General features: G+C 40.8%; 1 protein-coding gene across 1 annotated transcript; it reads left to right on the forward strand.

Annotated features, from left to right (window-relative positions):
• The first annotated feature begins 4992 nt into the window (after window positions 1-4992).
• faf2.S (Fas associated factor family member 2 S homeolog) lies at window positions 4993-16495 on the forward strand. Its single transcript, NM_001093644.1, is given in 11 exon segments — window positions 4993-5061; window positions 10349-10417; window positions 10612-10746; window positions 10823-10899; window positions 10990-11128; window positions 12862-12947; window positions 13038-13129; window positions 13216-13393; window positions 14783-14954; window positions 15121-15264; window positions 16260-16495. Coding segments are annotated over 11 exon segments (1338 nt in total). The 5' UTR covers window positions 4993-4998; the 3' UTR covers window positions 16443-16495.
• The last annotated feature ends 216 nt before the right edge of the window (window positions 16496-16711 follow it).

Below are 16711 nucleotides of genomic sequence, written 5' to 3' on the forward strand. Positions count from 1 at the left end.
AATTGTTATTATGTCCCAGCAGGTGCTGCTTCTCCCTTTAGCGTCACTGCCTGGCCTCCAACACAAGGTGGCGCTGTGTCCTTGAAAACAAGCAATTGCTGAATTGACAGTTGCACAGCCCAAGGCTCCATGCAGCTACAAGACAGGTTTCTAAGCAACTTGCCAATATACATTCATTAAAAGGGAAGTTAACTTTGTGTATGTTCTAGAATGGCCAAAGAGAAGTTCACTTTTACTAATTTACTATGTTATACAATGGCTAATTATTGATAACTTTGTAATTCATCAATTGTATCGGTTTTTTTTTTCACATAGTTTTTTAATTATTATTATTATTTACATGTATTTTTAGAGTGCCAACATATTGCTCAGCACTGAATTGTGTGCCTTCTTTTTCTGCCCTTTTCCAGCTTTCCAACGAGGGTCACTGACCCCAGAAGCCAAAAAAAAAAAACTATTGCCCCATGAGGCTACAATTCTATTGTTATTCCTACTTTTTATATCTTAGCTTCATATTCATACCCTCTCCTATTCGCAGGGCCGCCATCAGGGGGGCACAGGGGGTACGCCAGTACCAGGCCCGGGTCTGAAGCGGGGCCCGGCTGTGCTGCACTTTTCAAAAAACCAGCGCCCTCCTTAACCGCGCCAAAGCCGTGCCTCCTATTCCGTCCCGAATAGCCAAAAAGCCGTGGTGCCGAACAGCTGAAGTCCCGAAAGCGGCAAAAAGACCCGAAGTCCCAAAAGGGACAAAAAGACCCGAAGGCCCGAGGCGATGAAAATACCCGAATATCTGAAGCAGCAAACATAAGTCCTGAAGCACCGAAAAGACCCAAAGTCACCAAAACAGCTGAAATTGAAGTTCTGGAGTGGCGAAAAAACCCAAAGTCACGAAAACAGCCGAAATTGTAGTCCTGGAGCGGCGAAAAGACCCGAAGTCATGAAAACAGCCAAAATCGAAGTCCTAAAGCTGCGAAAAGACCCAAAGTCACAAAAGTATGCAAAATGGAAGTCCTGAAGCCACGAGTTCAATTCTATTTCTTTTTAATCCCCTGGCCACCAATGTATTATTTTAATACTTTATAGGCCCCTGCCACCAATGTTTTTTTGAAAAAATATTCTCTGGTGCCCCAAATTTTTTTAACTTGTAAGGGGGGGCCCTGGCGGCAATGTTTTTTTTTTTAAATATATTCTCTGGGGTACCAATTTTTTTTTTAAGGGGGCCCCAATGTTTTTTGTTTTTTTTAAAAAAACTTTTAGGGGGGCCCTGACCACCAATTATTTTACAAAAAAACTTTTATGGGGGCCTTGGTGCCACAGTTTTTTTTAACTTATAAGGGGGCCCTTACCATCAATAGCTTTTTATAACTTGTGTGTGTGTTACCTTTTTTAGTGCTGATGTCTGTGTTGTGTTTTAACTGTGGTGTGGAGTGGGTGGGATCTGGGGTGGGGCTTGGGTAGGGGGGCCCCGAAAATTTTGTTGTAAGGGGCCCCGTGATTTTTAATGGCGGCCCTGCCTATTAGTCTTCCAGTCTTACATTCACACCCACTGCCTGGTTGCTAGGGTAATTTGGACCCTAGCAACCAGATAGTTCCTAAACTGAAGAGCTGTCTAACAAAGCCAAATCATAACAAAAAACAAAAAAATAAATAAATAATAGAAAACGAAGAGCAACTACAAATTATTTTAGAATATATCATGCTTTAAAAGTTAATTTCATTGCAAAAAAAAAAACAAAACTGTTATTTGTAAATGGATTTGTGAGATGAACTGACTGGCCAACATCTGACTGAGCTCAGAATGGTCACTGCCAGGGCACTTGCCCGGACTGGCAATCTGTGGGTTTTGGCAAATGCCAGAGGGGCTGCTATAATGTGCCATAGAAAGTCCCTATTTAGTGGGCTGGTGGGGGCTGTTTGGGCAGGCATCTTGTTTACTACAGTGGGACAGTGAACCACATTTAATTATATGAGAAACTGAACTACAGCCAGTCTGGGAAATGAAACTGAAGGCCAGGGAAGCAAATGCTGTCAGTTAATATCTGGGATTGCTGGGGATGAAGCCCACACACATACACAGCAGGAAAATATGTACTATGTTTGCATTTATGTATAATTAAATACATCATAACCCTTGTGCTAGAGGAATAGGACCAAATTACCCACTAGATGAACTAACTTGCCTAGGGCGAGTCTAATGTAAGGGCATAGAATTGGTGGGGAATGTGAGTCCCTTTGTCGAAAATAAAATTTATGTTTCTCAAATTTGCTCTTATCTGTCTACCCTTCTATGGTCAACAAATACCAGATAATATCAGATAAGGCGATATCATAAATTTTGTTAAAGTATTGAATTTACAGAAAAATACATACAATTTAGCCAGTCAAATATATGATTAACAGCCTAATAATAATAATAATAATAATAATAAAAGTATATGCATGTATGGATATGATATATAATAATATATTATGTGGATAAGTATGTGTGTGTGTGAGAGTGTCTGAGAATGTGTGTGTGTGAGATGGTGAACGAAGACTCTCCTTTGTTCTTGAATATATATATATACCTCATTCAGTTACACTTCCCCCACCCTAATATATCCATAGGGCATTCCATATGTTGCTTAGTTACATTGCAGCTTTAAGGAACAATTGAATATATAAACTGATATGTCATTCAATATGTCTATGGCCAAGGCTGGAGTTCATAAATATCCAAAGCTATTAACTCATTCAAACCTGGTGTATAACCAACATTTTTTAAAACCGATTATCTTACAGATTTGGACAGGGCCACATTTAGTGGGTGCAAACTGTCCACAATTCAAAAAAAAATGACATTGACAGATCGGGTTCTGCTCACAATGCGCTGAGCATAGAAACATCTCTTTGTACAGAACTACATTCCAGCAGTTCATGCACAGAGAGAGGTTTTTTGATAAGTGCATTGCAAACAGCAGTTGGTGTATCTAGATGTTACTGGGCCCAACAGCAAATTAATTTTAGGGCCCCCAACATAGTAACATAGTAAGTTAGGTTGAAAAAAGACACACGTCCATCAAGTTCAACCTTTTTACTTTTTTTAACCTGCCTAATTGCAAGTTGATCCAGAGGAAGGAAAAATAAACCCCATCTGAAGCCTCTCCAATTTGTCTCAGAGGGGGAAAAATTCCTTCCTGACTCCAAAATGGTAATCGGACCAGTCCCTGGATCAACTTGTACTATGAGCTATCTCCCATAACTAGGGTTGCCACCTTTATTAAAAAAATTTACCGGGCAGTGGGGGGTGGGCACCAAAAGGGGGCGGAGCTACGCGGCACTACGCTAAAAGGGGGCTGAGCTACGCGGCGTGACGCTAAAAGGGACAGAGCAACATCGCACAGCGCTAGAAAAAAGGTAAGTTATTTTTGAATTGGGGGCAGGCCATGGGCTTTTTTTTAAAGGGTATTTCAAATTACCGGCAATTGCATTGCTGGTAAATTTGCAATACCGGCCCCGGCCTTGGCAGGTGTTTTACCGGCTAGGCCGGTAAAATACCGGCCGGGTGGCAACTCTACCCATAACCCTGTATTCCCTCACTTGCTAAAAAGCCATCCAACCCCTTCTTAAAGCTATCTAATGTATCAGCCAGAGGTTGTCCTTTTTTTTAACCAATATATGTTGAAATTGCTTATTATATAGGGCCTCATGGGGCTAGGCTTGCCACCTTTTCTGGAAAAAAATACCGGCCTTACTATATTCTTGCAGTTTTTTCCTATTAATAACATTGGCATGAAGCATCATTTTTACCGGCCAGGTGGCAACCCTACATGGGGCCCCTATACCTCCTGGGGCCCCCTGCAGCCGCAGGGTCTGCTTCCTCTGTAGTTAAGCCCCTGCGTGGAAAAGGAGATGAGCAGGATCGGACTAGGGTGCCTGGGGCCCACCGGGGCTTCTGCCTCAGGGCCCCCCACTAACGCGCGTGTGCGAATGCATGTCAGCGCATTAGTGCGCACTCACGCATTTGTCAGTTCGCACTCATGCATGCACATCAGCGTTTGTTAGCACGCGTCAGCGCACACACTGCACTGCTTTTTTGCCTCAAGTTTGGTCGCAGCAGGAAGTAAACCGGGGGGGGGGGAGCTGGGGGCCCACCAGCACTGTCTGACCCTGGAGATGGGACCCATTCATTTTTACTACACTGCTGCATGAAAAGGCTGTGGCTGATGATGATACAATTAGGCCAGTGGCAAACAGAGTGGATCATCCTATGTGGAGCTACAAGGAACGTATATCGTGCCACGGATAGCTTATCGTGTGCCCCTGGCCTTTGGGCTGCCACTAGTCAATCTGTCCCATTTCACTTTGGAGAAAAATTAGCAAAATGCATTAAAGTCAATGGGCGTTTTTTCTTGTGGCAACTTTTTTTTTTTGTCTCTGTGGCTTTTTGTCCAAATGCACATTATAGGCAATGGGCGTCTTTTTCCTATGGAGACCTTTTTTTTGCCGCAAAATTCTGCAGATGAAAATGATCCTTCATGGCAATGTCATCCATAGATCATAAAGATAGAAATATGGGAAGGCCAATATTTTGGTTTAGAAAAGGCTGTCAGATTCCTTACAATGAGAGTGAAAGAGATAAAAGGCGCAGGTGAGGTAAAGTAACGAGACAGGAGGAACTTAAATATATAGCTGAAATGTTAATGTGACTGGAGTGGAAGCAGCGCTTATGTATAAATGCAAGGGTACAATGGGATGACAGTGATGGACAAGCTCAGTGCAAACAGCGACATCTGGCGGCAGCACACACCGAATACTGAGAAACGTTCAGAAGCTAGGGAACAATCGGTGTAGTCACGCAGCAAGCGCCACACGTCACAAATTCGTAACACGTGACACGTTCCCCAGCGAAGCCATTAATAGTTGCTAAGCACCCAAGATGGCGACTGCGGACGAAAGTTCCGTCGGGACGTCACTTCCGCTTAATGGGAGTGACGGGTCAGAAGGCGGAGAGGGAAGATGGCGGCGCTGGAGGAGCGGGAGCTGAGCCAGGAGCAGACCGAAAAACTGTTGCAGTTTCAGGTATCGTAATTAGGAGGAGCCATTGAGGGATGATCAACCCTCGCACCGATTGGCTGTCAGTGGGTGGAGTAAAATGGCCAAGGGCCCGTATCCAGAAAAGTTGTCATCCTCAGCCCTTGTTTCAGAATGAAAACGAAGCTCTAGTTATTATTAAGCAAGAGGAGTCATTTGTAGAGTCAAATGACCCAGTGGATTCTATTTGTCAATGTCACGACAGTTGTAGTTGGATGACAGCTGGGAAGACGCAGGATGGAAATGACTCCATTATAAAGTTCTTGCTGAATGCCGGCTGAAGACTCACGTGCCCTGTTATGGGAGGTGTGTGAGGAAAGGCCTGCCTTATGCATGTACATAGAGTGGCTGCACTCGTGTTCTGTGGCCTTTTATAGATCAGCTGTGTATGTGCCATAGACTGGGCTTCTTTAGTCTTCATGTGCTTCTCTTCAGTGGCCTTCCATTCACTTCTTTTCTATGATCCAGGATGTCAGGGCCACAATATGTGTTTTCCTGACTCTTAAATCACATTCAGACTTCACTCTCAGTACAAAGTCAGTGTTGGACTGGCCCACGGGATACCAGGAAAACTCCCGGTGGGCCCAAATGTCAGTGGTCCCACCTGCTTCTAAACATTTGGCTTATTTCATGGCCATTCCCTATTTCTATGAGAATAAAGAGGTTAAATAGATGGAATAATATGTTATAGTATGAAAAGAGAATAAGAGAATAGAGGTTGAGTAAGGAAAAGTAGAAAATAATACTTAGAGTGGGCCCCCTAGTCTAAAGGTATTTGGGTGGGCCTCTGGTGTCCCAGTCCGACACTGTACAAAGTTACCTGGATACGCAGCTCTGTCAATTTGGACACTGTAGTAAAACTAAAAACGGAGCAATTAGTAAACATTTTCATAATGTCGCATGTTGAGACATGGGAGGAAGAAGTTTATCGTCCACAGAGCTTACATTCTGTCTTTAATCGCAGGGCCATGTACAAGTCAGCAGATCCATATCGAGGTGTTTCACAATGTTATTTCTGTGTCAGTTGCGGTTGGCAGTTGACATTGATAATGGATATTTACATTTTTTGGTGTGCTACTAATTGGTCATAGCATCACCCACTTCACAGTAACAGACAGATGCAGTAGTGATCATCAATGGCTTTCGCTTTAGGGCAAGTGCAGAAATAGTGGATAATAGTCTGTTAAACTAAGGCTGGTGGCACACATTGCATTTTGTAGCTGTCCTCATGAAAACAATAGGCTTCTACATAACCGGAATGGCTGAGTTTAGGGCTATTGAGAGCAGCTGTCACTTAGAAATGTAGACGTCGGCAGTTTGAGGGAAGTGGGTATTTTTTCATGCCATAAGCAACACAATTCCCTTTAAATGAGCCAATGGATTTGAGAGGCTTCCAGGCTTTTTGCCGCTATGCATATACATGATGTTGACGTCGGTGACAAGTAACTGTTTTACAAGTAAGTACCAATTATATAGTAACATACAGTTAAATGACAATAGTTATTTATGTGGAATGGATAACACACATGTACAGCATTTTATAGAGGTGCAAATATTATAAAGATAGGTAGTTTGCTTTACTACTCCATTTTTTTAATCTTAACTCATTTTTATTGCCCCCATTATGTCCAAAACACTCTGGCTTGCTTTAAGTGAGTAATAAGTCTATCTAAAATAAATGAATGGCTTTGCTAGTCTTAGTCTAGATGCCTATTTAAAGGAACAGTAACACAAAAAAATGAAAGTATTTTAAAGGAATGACATTATAATAGTGTTGCCCTGCACTGCTACAACTGGTGTGTTTGCGTCAGAAACTCTGCTGCTATAGTTTATATAATCAAGATGCTGTCTAGCCATAGAGGCAGCCATTCAAAGCTGGAGAAAAGGCACAGGATACACAGCAGATTACAGGAAAGCTCTGTACTATACAATGGGATTCTTCAGAACTGTTATCTACAGTGTAACATGTGCTTGAATGGCTGCCCCCATGGCTACACAGCAGCTTGTTTATATAAACTATAGTTGTGTTCCTGAAGTAAACACACCAGTATTTCAATTGCAGGGCAACAGTACATTATATTGTATATTTCCATGATGAACTCATTCACCAGCTTTAGACATCTCAGTTGCAAACTTGTGTAGCAGGATTCCTATGAGGAATAATATTGTATAGGACTGGCCCGCTTACTATTTAATAACTAGAGGTAATGTGACTATACCTGTTGCATTGACAGCACCGGCACTACGCAAACACAATAATCACCCAAGAGCTGGTCTGGTTGCCATTAGTGAAAAAGGTGTTTTTTTCCTTTTTATACATATTGGAGGCAGTATCAGATTGATTTTCCAACATTTGTAGGTCAGCTCAAAGTTTGGGAGGCTTTATTTGAAGAAAAGGTTTAAATTTTGTTTTTTCAGCCTCATCTGCTATGCAACTATATATGTGGAAACAAGCTCTCATTTTGAATTTTGTGTGGTTAAAAGGCTCATCAGAACACCATCCCTAAAGCATATTGTGGGATTGTTTTTTTTTTTTTTGGGCAGGCACTGGGTCAGGACTGAAAAGTTACACAGGAGTGGCCCAGACCTCCGTCAACTTAAACTGCTTTTCACAAACACCCCATTCAATCTGAGTTTGGGCAATTTTGCTATGAAGAATGAGTAATAGTAGAAACTGCAAAAAAAGGGCATTTTATAAAATATATATTTTGAAGTGCCGTTTCCTGGAATGTGGCAGAATGGCAACACAACTAATGGGTACCCAAAGGTTACATTTAAAAAAACAATGGTGGTATGCGGCTATTTTCTGTGTGAAAATGGCAGGCTTTTATTTACAACTTTTCAGTTAAATTCAGCATAAAGGCAAAAGCCCCATCCCTCTGTTTTTTCTATAGAACAGTAACACCAAAAACTGAAATTGTTTTAAAGTAAAGACAATATAATGTACTGTTTTCCCTGCACTGGCAAAACTGCTGTTTACTTTAGAAAAACAATTCTAGTTTATATAACAAGCTGCTGTGTAGCCATGGGGGCAGCCATTCAAGCACAGGGCACAGAATGGCTGCCCCCATAGCTACACAGCAGCTTGTTTATATAAACTATAGTTGTGTTTCTGAAGCAAACACGCCAGTTTTACTAGCACAGCACAACAGTACGGTACATTTTATTTGCTTTAGGACACTTTCATTTTTTGGTGTTACTGTTCCTTTAATTCTTTAATCTGGCCTATATTCATTTACCCTTTTAGTGATTATCACTTTCACAAAAATAAGGCAGAAGGAGCTTAGTTATTAGGAGCCTGTGTATTGCCTCTCAAGTGATCTGCCACATTTTCCTGCCAAAAAGTCAAGTTTTATTTTATACCACGTTTACGGATTCCTGCACAGTTTGCCCGATTTTATGCACTTGGCATGTGCCGACCTCGATTTCTGCCAGTTTGCTTTAACTGGAAGCAGAAGTCTCTGGATGTACAAAAACTCACTTTCCAGTCTTGTCAGTATGCCAGTGTAGAGGAGATTTTTGTTCCAAGAATCTGGAATGGTTTATAAACAGTTCCCCAGAGCTCTGAGGCTATTTCTGCAGCAGTCATTATGTCTCTGGCTAATATGCGTATCCCAGTGTTAGAAATACAACCACTGCCTCATGCCCCATGTTTTTGTGACTTTTATGAAGAAGTTGTGGAGATCTAAGTTGCAGGCAAGATGCCTTTTGGCTGTGCTTCCAAACTGAGCACATCTAGTGATGCAGGAGTGAACTGCTCGCATTCCAGCTTTTAAACTTTTATTAAGTTATATATTTTGGGTAGGATTCCTGTGACTTAAGTACAGTTACCTAGGGCTTTAGTAAAATCTGTAAAACTTGTCCGTTCTGTCAAATTAGTTTTAGGGTAAGCCCTTGGCCTATGCTGGACTGTATGTTGCCAGTAAATATGCAGTGACCGTTTGCTTCCCTAATTGACAACTGTCCGAGAATTGCACAGAGAACAGGTTAAAAAAATCCCATTGGAACGAGCACTGCTTCAGTTTTGTTAATGCGGCTCCAATCATTTCTATTCCCATCATCGTTTGCTGATTTCTGGGCACTAGGGCAGGAAATGAATGGATTGCCCACCTCAAGTTGGGCATATCAGGGAACGATCTGCTTGTTTGGCATAAATCAGGTTTTACAGTTGTTGAGTGAATCAAAGAAGGATGTGCAGTGCCTCTGGCCAGCAAGGGTTCAATATTTACTCTCAGAATGAAAAGCAGAGGTATATCAGGAATACATCAGTGTAATACAATATTGTGTAAAGTGGTAGTGTTTTGTCTGAGTAGGAGTGGATTTATTTACATCTGAAAAAAGTAGTATCTTTGGGGTTTCATGTGGAAGTAATTTTCCTGTAATTCCTTTATTGCTAACAGCAGCAGTCCTGTCTTGCTTTATGGCAGAATCTAGACATAACACTTGGAGATCTGCTTGTTTGCAAGGATGCCAAACAAGCGGATCTTTCCCTGATCTGAGGTGGGCGATACCGGGTTGATCCATTTGTTGGGCGATGTTGGGCGATACCAGGTTGATCCATTCCTTGGGCTCTAGGGCCCAGCAATCGGATAACGATGATGGGAATACAAGTGATTGGAGCGAAGACCACATCAGCAAACTGAAGTCCTTGCTCCAGTGGGATTTTTAAACCTGTTATCTGGGTAATTCTTGGACAGTTAGGGTCACGGCACATAGGCAGATTCAGTGGGATTAGTCGCCCAGAGACAAATTTCATCTTCTTCGGGGCGACTTATCTCCCCGAACTACCACCCCTGCCTTCCTGCGAAGTTTCCTCGTCAGGCGGCCACCCCGCTGGCGATTTACATTTTAGCCGTGGGGAGGCAGTTTGTGGAGATTAGTCGCCCCGAAAAAGAGGAGATTTGTCGCTGGGCAACTAATTTCCCTGAATCTGCCTGTGTGCCCTGAGCTTTATCTGTTAGGGAAGCCAACTCAGTCTGTTGCCAGCTTTTATGGACCTTTGTATGCCTACCTTTACTCTTTATCTGTTAGGCTGATCCGAGTGAAGTAGACAAGAGCCCCCACTCAGGCATAACAAACAAACCACTGCACTCTTAAAACAGATACATCTGAACCTCTAGATGACTGAAAATAGCACAGCATAATATCATTTATGCTTTATCTTTCTTAAAACATTGAGCCTGTTTAGTGTTCACCTAACATTAATAAATAGAAATGTTTAAAACATAATATACATTTATTTTTGAAGATATAGTATTTTATATGTCTCTCACAGGACCTGACAGGTATCGAATCAATGGACCAGTGTCGCCAAACTCTGCAGCAGCACAACTGGAATATTGAGGTATGTACTTGAACCAGCAGGGAAGGATCCAGAAAATGATTGGTCAGCCAGCAGACTAAACAGTTTTCTGCAATATGAGCGTGTGTGTGTATACGTGTACTAGTGGAAAAAGTCTGAGCATACAGATAGTGGATGATACAATGATGGAGGGGAAACTGTCTATAGACTTCTCTGATGGTCTCTCTTTCCTGTAGGCTGCCGTCCAAGACCGTTTAAATGAACAGGAAGGTGTCCCCCGTGTTTTTAACAACCCTCCCAACCGTCCTCTGCAGGTGAATACTGCCGACCATAGAGTATACAGCTATGTGGTGTCACGGCCACAGCCAAGGGTAAGTTCAGATTTGTTATCGTAGTCCGGTAGAAGTGAACTGTATGCAAACTTCTAATATTGTTATCTTGTTACAGGGGCTATTAGGATGGGGTTACTACCTGATTATGCTTCCATTCCGCATCACATACTATACACTACTTGATATATTTAGGTACGTTTTTAACTTTTGCTGTGAATGTAATGTAAAGTACCTGTCCGTGAATTCGGAATGTCTTCAGCCGTTCTTTATCTCCTTTATTAGATTTACTCTTCGATTTATAAGGCCGGATCCTCGCAGCCGAGTCACTGACCCAGTAGGGGATGTGGTCTCCTTTATACAACTATTTGAAGAGAAATATGGCAGAATACATCCTGTATTTTACCAGGGTACCTACAGCCAGGTAAAACGTTTGCATCAAACCCTTAGAATAACAAAAGCAAGAAAAAAAATTCTGTAATTGGTATAGGGATTAAACCTGATTTTCTCCTCATGAGGTTATGCCAAACGGTGCACCTTTGTTGGGAAACAAGTGAAAATAATAGATAAAAGAAGAAACTTTGTCATATTTAAATTATGTAAAACTCACAGAGAATTGCCACTAGTGTAGAGGATATATATTCATCTATATATCTATATAAAGTATATGCCAAGTTATCACTACCTACATATAACTTTGTTCTGCAGATCATTATATACATTTAATTTTGGGATTCATGTGCCAGAATACAAAGGGATAATACACATAGAAGTATAAATGACTTGCTAATGTGGTTCCATTTTTTTAAAGTGGAACTATCGTGAAAATGAAGATTTAATATAAACTTCAGCATACTGAAATAAGAAACTTTTTAAATGCGAACAATTAAAAAGTATGTATCGTTTCTGAAATAATCAAGTTTATCTTCACTATTCCTCTCTCAGCATCTGATTCTCTTCATTCTCTCTTCATGTAGCATTTGGGTGTCGATGAATGATCCAATATATTTTACAGGGGGGCTCCTTTTGCCTAGGAGATGTATTAGAGCTCACTCAAATAACTGATTCCAGTGCAAACAAAATACTTGCCTTTTGCACAAATCCTGCATGTAGAGAGACATGATGTCTGTTGATTTTAGTAGAGCTCACTCTATTAAAATCACCAGCCATCATGTCTCTCTACATGCAGAATTTGTGCAAATACATCTGCTAGGAAAGGAAGTTTCCCCTATAAGATATATTGGATCATTCATCTTACACCCAACTCCTGCATGAAGACAGAATGAAGAGAAACAGATGCTGAGCGAGGAATAGTGAAGATAAACTTGATTATTTCAGAAACAATGCAGACTTTTTAACTGATTGTATTTAGAAAGTTTCTTACTTCAGTATGAGGAAGCTTATATTAAATTTTCATTTTCACGATAGTTCCCCTTTAAAATTGTATTCTATTCTCAGCCAGGTCAATATTGGCCAGTTAGCTAAGGAGGTGAAATTAGATATAATATATTGGGCTAGAAGGCACAGAGGGCTACCAATTAAATAACATGGTGAGCCGGCTGAAAGATTGCATAGAGTGGTAATACATGATTTTTTTTTCTAATTGGGCTAAAGTTGCACAGGAGTACCTCATGGGCCCATCCTTGGTCCATTGCTTTTTAATTTGAGAGTGATCTTCATAAATTGGCAAATACAGTTCAACATTGGGAAGACCTAGGGTTATGAATTCATGCAGAAGCAGCATCAATTCTAAATACACTAAATGGGACTGGGAAGGAGGCCTACTTAATTGACAAGGATTTGGGGGCTGGTATAGATGAAACACTTTGCAGCTTTAATGTATGTCGAGTAGAAGTGCTGATTTATTAAGACGGGTGTTCCATTCATCAGTGTCTTTAGCCTTAGTAACCAACAAACAATGTATTCTCGTCAGTCTACCACAAGCTGTAAAATGAAACTAGGGATTGGATGGGTAGCATGGACAGCCACATTGGTGCAGTTTACAGAAGATCTACAGTCTTTGCAGACTATCTTGCAGGATCCCATCACATATCAGTTAACTGAAACTAATAGACTGCGATCTGCACATTGAGGTTTTGTGTATTCTATAAATATATTTTTTTACTCCTGTGAGTAAGGCCTTTATCTCGTTGACAGGCTTTGAATGATGCTAAACAGGAGCTGCGCTTTTTGTTAGTTTATCTGCATGGGGAAGATCACCAGGACTCTGACGATTTCTGCAGGTAAGTGTATTACATGTATTGGAACAACTGTTTTTTTGAGTACAGTGGATCAGTGGTTTGTACTCCTTTTTTTTTTTTTTTTTTTTTTAGAAACACCCTCTGTACCCCCGAGGTCACCCATTTTATTAACAGCAGAATGTTGTTTTGGGCCTGTTCTACCAACAAGCCAGAAGGATTCAGGGGTGAGTCAACTAACCATACTTCTATTCTACTGCTGTCCTACCAGCTGTTATATTAGCTGCATCATATACATTCTTTCTCATGTTAGTTTCCCAGGCTCTGCGTGAGAACACCTATCCCTTCTTGGGTATGATCATGCTCAAGGATCGCCGAATGACTGTAGTGGGGAGACTAGAGGGCCTGATGCAGCCACAGGACCTTATTAACCAGCTGACATTTATCATTGAAGCCAACCAGACCTATTTAGTATCAGAGAGACTAGAGAGGTGAGTGCTTTCAGTATAAGAACTGCAAACTCAATAAATAGTTCAAATCAATAGTTGAGTGAGTGGATCTCCAGTGTAAATTTATGCTCAAGTAATTAACCCCGGGGCTCCTCTCCAAATATTTGCTTTCATTGTAGACCTCTCACTTCAAATATGATATTTGCTGCCCACCTAAGGGAGCAATTTGCTGAGTTGCAGCCTAGTTTTCCTTTACATTTTCCTTAGCGCCTTCCCCATACAGATATCTCACCATTCCAAACTCTAATAAAGTTTATGTTCATTCAGTTTCTGAACAATAGAGGAGACAGGTGTTAAGTGAGTCACAATGTTATAGATTATATTTCTTGTTTATTTAGGCAGGAGGTTTACAAGTTCTAGTGACAATTTTTCCAGTGACAATTTTCAACACCAATCTGTAACCCCTAATGTACCAGTGGGTACTGTAGGGGTTACAGATTCTGAATGAAAAAAACTGTTTGGTCTTCATATTTTAAGTGGGAAGTTTTTCTGTATTTCTTGTTAGACAGGGATAGGTCATCTGCAACTACATCTGATACAGTTTGAGGTACTCTCAGTGATTGTGTCCCCCAAGTTAAAGCCGTTGATGTTTGACTCCCCTACATTGTCAGTCATTTGGTTCAAACTATAGAGGTTTTGCATTTGTTAAAGGGGAACTATTGCAAAAATTAAAATTAATATGAGCTTCGTCATTCTGAAATAAGAAACTTTCTAAATACAATGAATTGAAAATTCTCTATTTCTGTTTCTGAAATAATCAAGTTTATCTTCACTATTCTCCTCTCGGCATCTGTTTGTCTTCATTCTCTTTTCATGAAGCAGTTGGGTGTCCGATATTTATTAACAGTTAGATCCAATATATCGTATAGGGGCTCATTTTGCCTAGAAGATGTATTAGAGATCACTCTATTAAAATCACCAGACATCGCGTCTCGCTACATGCAGAATTTGCGCAAAAGGCAGTTATTTTGTTATATTTTGTTTGTACTGGAATCAGTTATTTGAGTGAGCTCTAATACATCTGCTAGGAAAGGGAGCCCCCCTATAAGATATATTAGATCTAACTTAATGACTGACACCTAACTGCTGCATGAAGAACGAATGAAGAAAAACAAATGCTGATAGAGGAATAGTGAAGATATTTTTCATTTAATATATTGAGAAAGCTTCTTATTTCAGTATGACGCAGCTATTAAATTTTTATTTTCGTGATAGTTCCTCTTTAACACATACAAAAATTCTATTGTTTTACCCAAAGGACTGACAATATAGGGGAGTCTAACATCAACATAAATGGTTTTAACTAGGAGGACACAAACCCCCTAAAAAGAAGAAAATCCATTAAGGTACTTAAGGTGTTTTTTTTTACAGAGAAGAGCGAAACGAGACTCAGGTGCTGAGACAGCAGCAAGACGAGGCATATCTTGTATCCCTTCGTGCTGACCAAGAAAAAGAACGCAAGAAGAAAGAGAAACAGGAGCAGAAAAGAAGAGAAGAGGAAGAGGCACAACGCAAACAGATGTTAGAAGAGAGGAAGAAAAGGGTAATGAATTTTAGTCCCTGCTGTACTGCACACTCAATGACACTGCTTTCAGTATTCCTTCAAATGTTTCTCCATATTTTAGTTTTTGTTTATTTATGTATTACTCTCTATGTTTTATTTATGTACTGTTCTCTATTAACTGCCGATATTTTATCCCTCTCAATAGAATCTGGAGGAAGAAAAAGAGCGCAAGTCTGAGTGTCTCCCTGCCGAGCCAGTTCCAGATCATCCAGATAATGTCAAAATTATTTTTAAGATGCCAAATGGTACCAGGGTAGAGCGGAGGTTTCTCTTCACCCAGTCCCTGTCAGTAAGTATCCACTTTACAGTGGCAGTTTGGATATGGCTCCAGGATCAGACAACTTTATAAGTAGGTCAGGATATTCTATTTAAAATTTCGTTAAAAACTGAATACGGTGGTACTGGGATTTTCTAAGAATGTCTTCAGTCTGCTGCACTTCTCTGAGTATTGCTCACATTTTACATTGAAAGACAAACTGGAAGAGTAATAATGTGCTTCTGCTGAATCTCTGCAACCATTGTATTAAATGGGAAGTTATTATTATCTACCAGTGGGTCACTTAGCCTACTGAGCATCATTGTTTTGCATGATTGCAATAGTCTGCTTTCCTAGTTATTGTAGAGGCACACAATGCTATTTGAGGGAGATTAGTCGCCCAGCTACAAATGGCCTCTTCTTCGGGCTACTAATCTCCCCACAATGCCTTCCCGTCAGCTAGAATCTCAATCGCACTCGGATCGCTTTGTTTTCCGAAGTCGCCCCAAGCACTCAGAGTGCCATCCCGACGGCTATTTAAATTCTAGCCGACGGGAAGGCATTGTGGGGAGATTAGTCACCCGAAGAAGAGGTGATTTGTCGCAGGGCGACTAATCTCCCCCAAATAGCATTGTGTGCCTCTACCCTAAAGGGACCGTAACACCGAAAAATTTGTGTTGTAAAGGAAAGACAATGTAATCTACTGGCAAAACTGGTGTGTTTGCTTCAAAAACAAAACTATAGTTTATATAAACAAGCTACTGTGTTGCCATGGGGGCAGCCATTCAAGCACAGGACACACAATAGATAACAGATAATGTCTGAAGAATCCTATTGTATACTACAGAACTTATCTGTTATCTGATGTGTATCCTGTGTCTTTTCTCCTTTTTTAGCTCTTAATGGCTACACAGCAGCTTGTTTAGATAAACTATAGTAGAGTTTCTAAAGCAAGCACCCCCGTTTTAACAGTGGAGATCAAAGATACATTATATATACATTACTTCCTTCCACCCCTCTGTTTCCAGGTTATCCATGACTTCTTGTTCTCTCTAAAAGAGACTCCTGAAAAGTTCCAGATAGTAACAAGTTTTCCCCGCCGGGTGTTGCCGTGCCTACCCAGTGAGGAAATACCTGTGCCTCCAACTCTGCAGGAGGCTGGACTGAGCCAATCACAACTGCTTTTTGTACAGGATCTGACAGACGATTGAGGAAAAAAAAAGTATATATATTTTTCTCCCCTAAGAGAACAAGAAAAAAAAAATCTAAAAAAATAAATAATAGAAAAGCAAGTAGGGAGGAATGAGAGATTACCTATTCTCATAACATTATTATTATTTTTTTTTTAACTGCTGCTACTGACTTTGGATCCGAGCGTCCTCGCTCAGGCAAGGAGGGGGAGGCAGCGAGTAGCAGTGAATTGGTTTTCCCCCTTGGAGGGGGATAAAGGCCAAGAGAACCATGTGTTCTAGGAGAATTT

Source organism: Xenopus laevis, chromosome 3S (genome assembly GCF_017654675.1).
Source record: "Xenopus laevis strain J_2021 chromosome 3S, Xenopus_laevis_v10.1, whole genome shotgun sequence".
Classification (NCBI taxonomy): domain Eukaryota; kingdom Metazoa; phylum Chordata; class Amphibia; order Anura; family Pipidae; genus Xenopus; species Xenopus laevis.